This window comes from Plasmodium reichenowi, chromosome 10 (genome assembly GCF_001601855.1).
Source record: "Plasmodium reichenowi strain SY57 chromosome 10, whole genome shotgun sequence".
NCBI lineage: Eukaryota > Apicomplexa > Aconoidasida > Haemosporida > Plasmodiidae > Plasmodium > Plasmodium reichenowi.
Window position 1 is genome coordinate 879,302 of NC_033655.1, and position 5,365 is coordinate 884,666.

The following is a 5,365-nucleotide window of genomic DNA, read 5'->3' on the forward strand; positions in this document are numbered from 1 at the left end:
TTTTTTCTAGAAACTTTTTTTTTTTTTTTTTTTTTTAATTAATATATTATTAAAATATTAAAAAAATAATATTCAATTGAATTTTTGAAAAAAAAAAAAAAAAAATAAAAATTTATTTTAGTTCTACAACATAAGGTATTATTTTTTTAAGAAAAGAATAAAAAATAATATATATTATAATTATTTATTTATATATATATTATATAATATGTATAATTATAAAAATAATACGCAACGGCTATAAATATAATAGTACAAATAAAAAAAAGTGGAAATGCTAAAATAGATACATTAATATATATATATATATATATAATATTATTTATAACATACGGATATTTTTTTTTATCTTGAATATTTTATATAAAAAAATTTTTAATTCTTTCTTCTTTTTTTTATTTTTTCATTTAAATATATAATGATACAATAAACAAAAAAAAAATTTCAATTATTTATATTTATAATATATACATATTTTATTATTTATATATATATGTAGTTATAAATATATAATTGCTCAATAAATTCAAATCTTGTTAAAGTTCAATTTTTAAAATATTTTTTCAAATAAATTGAAAAAGATTGTATATTTTTTTTTTTTTTTTTTTTTTTCTCTACATTTTAAGAAAAGAAAAGAAAAAAAACATATAATTTAAATGTTAGAAAGGGGATATTTGTTATAATGGTAAAAAAAGATAAAAAAAGTAAAGAAAAGAAAGAAAAGTTAAAATTAAAAAAAGAAAAGCAGAAGCTTAAATCGTTGAAATCAAAGAAGAAAAAAAAGGATACATTAAGTGATGAAGATTTTGATACAATTTGTTTATATTATGAAAATTTAAATAAGAAAGATAAGTTTGGGCATATCAATATAAATACGACTTCTAATAATACTTTTGTAGAATGTGAAAAGCCAAGTCCTAGGTCAAATTGTTCTATAACTTTTATTAATGATGAAGAATTTATTTTATTTGGAGGTGAATATAATGATAATAATGAATTAATATCATATAATGATTTATTTAAATATAATATTGTAAAAAATAAATGGAAGTATTATTTTACTACTTCAAAAAAGCCTAAACCTCGATGTTCTCATCAGACTGTTTATTTCAATAAAAAGTTATATATATTTGGTGGGGAATTATGTACAAATACTCAATTTTTTCATTATAATGATTTCTGGAGTTTTGATTTAAAAAATAATGTATTTGAAGAAATTGAAACTAAAAATAAAAAAGATGATAATAAACCATCACCCAGAAGTGGTCATCGTATGATTTTGTGGAAAAATTATATTGTAATGTTTGGAGGTTTTTTTGATAATGGGAAATCTATAGAATATTTTAATGACTTATATATTTATATAATAAATTCAAATATATGGATAAACTTAACGAACGTATATATGGATTCTTTATTCAAAAGATTGACTGAAAATAATTCATCAAATAATGATAATAATCTTTCAGTTGCATCCGAAAAAAAAAAAGACTTAAATAAAGGAAAAAACGCACAAATTTTAAAAAGTAAGTTTTTTAAAAATTTTGATTTAGATTCTTTTATGCCCTCGAAAAGGTCAAGCGTGTGTTTATTTACAGATATGAAATATGAAAAAATATATATATATGGTGGATATTCTCAAATAAAAAACACTACTAGAAATGCTATAGGATTTTATTTTAACGATATGTGGATTTTAAATATAAATTTAATGAATGAAGATAACATATCAGTAAATTTTAAAAAATTAAAAAAAAGTATTTTTCAACCATGTAAAAGGACTGGTTTTAGTACATGTATATATAAAAACTCTCTCATTTTATTTGGAGGTGTTTTTGATAAAAAGGTAGAAAATAATTCCAAAAAAATAGATAATTCTAACAATAATAATAATATGTTAGAGGAATCATTAAACTTAAAGTCTCTTTTTTTCAATGATCTTTATTTATTTGATATGAATAAAGAACATTGGTCCTACTTAAATATAAAGGATAAAGAAGAAACAAAAGAATTAAACAAAACATCTAAAGCAAATAAAAAAAATCATGAAAAATTAGAAGAAAATAAAATAGGAACCAATATTAAGAAAGATAAATTTCAGCAAATGGAAGGGAAAATAAATTGTGAAGAAAATAATAATAATAATAATAATAAAAAAACTCAATCTAAATATGAAGAGACTTCAGATGGACATGTATCCAGTTGCTTTAGTGATGATAATGATGAAGATTATTATTCTAATGTGTTTGTTTATTTTGATGAAAATGGAAAAAGACAAATTATAAAAATAGAAAAAGAGGAAAAAAATAAGTCATGTTATAATGAAAAGAAAGATTTTGATGATATGTTAAAAGTGAACGAAAACAATGATTATTTGAATCATTCATTAGATGAAGAAAAAAATATAAATATAGATAAATTAATTGATAATCATTCTGTTTTTCTTCAAACAAAAGATATTATTACAACAGGAAATGGGAATAAAGTTACAAAAATTGTTGGAGATGAAAATGAGCATTGTCAAAATATTTCTAACGTACCTTTAAATGAAACAATTCTTTATGTACCTTTAAACAATACAGCCAATTCTGAGAATTTTATGTATTCACAAGAATTAAATGATTCCACAAATGTGATTAAAGTTCAACATATAAATGACAGTGAAAATGTAGATGAAGAAACATGTAAAGAGGATTCAGTTGATGAAGATATAAAGGATAATAGTAATTCTGACTCAGATAGTAATAAAGAAGAGAAGAAGAAAAAATTCGTAATAAGTGAGGAAGAACCTATTGGAAGAATTAATAGTCATATATTTGTTCTTAACAAAAATTTATATGTGTATGGTGGAATGTATGAATATAAGAATAATGAAATTATACTTAGTGATTATTGGAAAATTAATTTATTCAAAAGAGAAAAATGGGAATTATTAGATAAAGGTAATTTAGATGATATTTATTTGGAAGAATCTGATATGAGTTCCACAATTTCAATTAATGATGACGATAAAGATGAGAAAGAAATAGAAGATTTAATTATTTGTAGTAAAATTAAAAAATTAGAAAAAAAAATAAAAGAGCTAGACAAGGGATTAGCTTTAGATATTAAAGAAAATTTAAATGAATTCTTTTTAAGAACAAAAGACTATTGGTTAAAAGAATTAAATAAAATAAGTGAAACCAAAGAAATTAGAAAAGAAGCCTTTTATTTATGTGAACAAAAATATAAAGTTATTAAAAAATATTATAATAAAATTCAAAAATATAAAGAATTATTAATGGAAGATGATGACGAAAGAAGTATTAGTGAAACCATTTCAAGTGAACAAGAGCAAAGTTCTAATTAGTTATATATATATATATTTGATGTATACATGTTTTTCTATATATAATAATATTAAAAGGTTTAAACAAAATATGTATATATTTATATATGTTAATGTTTAAGTATATATATATATATATATATATATTTTTATAATGATGGTGAAAATGATATATTATGAACAATTTTGCTTGATGATATATTTATAGAAATATTTTTTGGATACATTTGTTCAAATTTAAAATAACTAACATTTTAATTAAAAATAAAACAAATCTTTTAGAGAAGGTTATTGCATCCTTCAATAAAATGGGGAAATTGTCTTTTTAGAAAAAACATATTTAATAAGAAATATTAAAAAAAAAATAAAAAATATATATATATATATATATATGAAAAAATAAAGGAAAGAAAAGTAAGGCAAATTTTTTATTCAGAATAATTAATAATATCAAAATATTAAGAATAAAATGGGAAAAATACAAACATATATATGTATATATATATATATATATATTATATTTGTGTAATATCTTTTTCCAATAATATGAATTAATAATAAAGGCCTATTTACGATCATAATACATATAATCTAAGAAGAGGGCAAATGCTAAGAGCATCATTTTCCATTCAGGGTTTTGAACTTGTTCAAAGTCCAATGTATAATTATCAATATCACGTTTAACAAATTTGAGAAAAGGTACTTCTTTACGTAGGTGAGCAATTTTTTCTTTTGAATTTGCATCACGTAAAAAAAAGTTACTGTATTTAAATGGGCCCCATGGGCAAGGGCATAAGATACTCATTTGGCAACAAGTATCATCCATATACATAATTTTATTATTAGAAGAATCAAATAAATTAAAATTATAAGAGCAACACTTATATGGAGTTTTAATAATTCCAATAAGTTCTTTATTATTATTATTTGAAAAATCATACATTTTTATGGTAGGTCTATTAAAACATAGAAAAGTACAGGTACAATCTTTTTCCATTAAAATATCAGGTTTACTAATTTCTTTTCCATATGATAATATCTTCATATTCATTGGAATACATATTTTAGGTAAACAATTCCTATAACAAAATTCAGATTTTTCACAAGCTGTAAATTTCATAAGTTCAGTTGAAGCATCCAAAATTAAATATTTATTATTAAAATCTAATTTGAAACCCATAAAATAATCTGCTACAAATTCTCTATCATCAAATTGTTGTTTTATTTTACAAGTTTGCATAGGACTTAAAATACTCTTCCATTCATTTACAAACAACTGCATTTGTTGTTGAGGTGGGGGGACTATAGGGTTATGGTAATTCATATTGTACATATTAGGGTTACGATAACTGTAATTTATATTTGGTTGCATATGTATATTTTTCTCTTCCATTGTTTGTTTTTTTTTTTTTAAAAGATAATATTTTATTAATGTATTCTCACCGAATGTAACAAAATAAATAAATAAATAAATATATATATATATATATATTTACATATAGTTACACAATGGTGTACACGTCAATACATTTCTATAAGTATATTTTATATGTACTTATATATTTAATTTTCAAAGTATAAATAATTATTCTTAATATGTACATTTTTTTTTTTTTTTTTTTATCTACGTATATATAACATTTTAAATATATTTATGTTCTTTTTTTCTCCACAAATTTACTTATGAAAAAATATATATATATATATATATATATATATATATGTTTTTTTTTTTTTTTTTTTTATATTAAGCTAAATTTGTATTTATTTGGTTTTTTTATAAATCATGAAAATATGGTATTAAATTAAAATACAAAAACGTTTTATTAAAAAAGTTTCTCATTTCAAAAAAATAATAATAAATAAAATAAATAAATGAATAATATTTAATGTAAGTACGTTACGAGCACCTGGGAAATACCAAAAAAAAAAAAAAAAAAAAAAAAAAAAAAATTTTTAAAATTTAAATTTAAAAAAAAAAAAAAAAAAAAAAAAAAAAAAAATTTTAAATAAAAAATATTATAAAAAAAAAAAATA

At 19.5% G+C, this 5,365-nt stretch overlaps 2 protein-coding genes across 2 annotated transcripts; one reads left to right on the plus strand and one right to left on the minus strand.

The window, feature by feature from the left end:
* Nucleotides 1-682: 682 nt before the first annotated feature.
* On the plus strand, nt 683-3,349 carry PRSY57_1022000 (kelch protein, putative; the record flags this gene model as incomplete). The annotated part of the gene is made up of 1 exon (XM_012907809.2): nt 683-3,349. The coding sequence occupies one exon, from the start codon at nt 683-685 to the stop codon at nt 3,347-3,349; it is 2,667 nt and encodes an 888-aa protein (XP_012763263.2).
* Nucleotides 3,350-3,893: 544 nt separating this feature from the next.
* PRSY57_1022100 (phospholipid scramblase, putative) lies at nt 3,894-4,721 on the minus strand (the record flags this gene model as incomplete). The annotated part of the gene is made up of 1 exon (XM_012907810.1): nt 3,894-4,721. One exon carries the CDS (start codon nt 4,719-4,721, stop codon nt 3,894-3,896), a length of 828 nt encoding a protein of 275 aa, XP_012763264.1.
* Nucleotides 4,722-5,365: the final 644 nt, after the last annotated feature.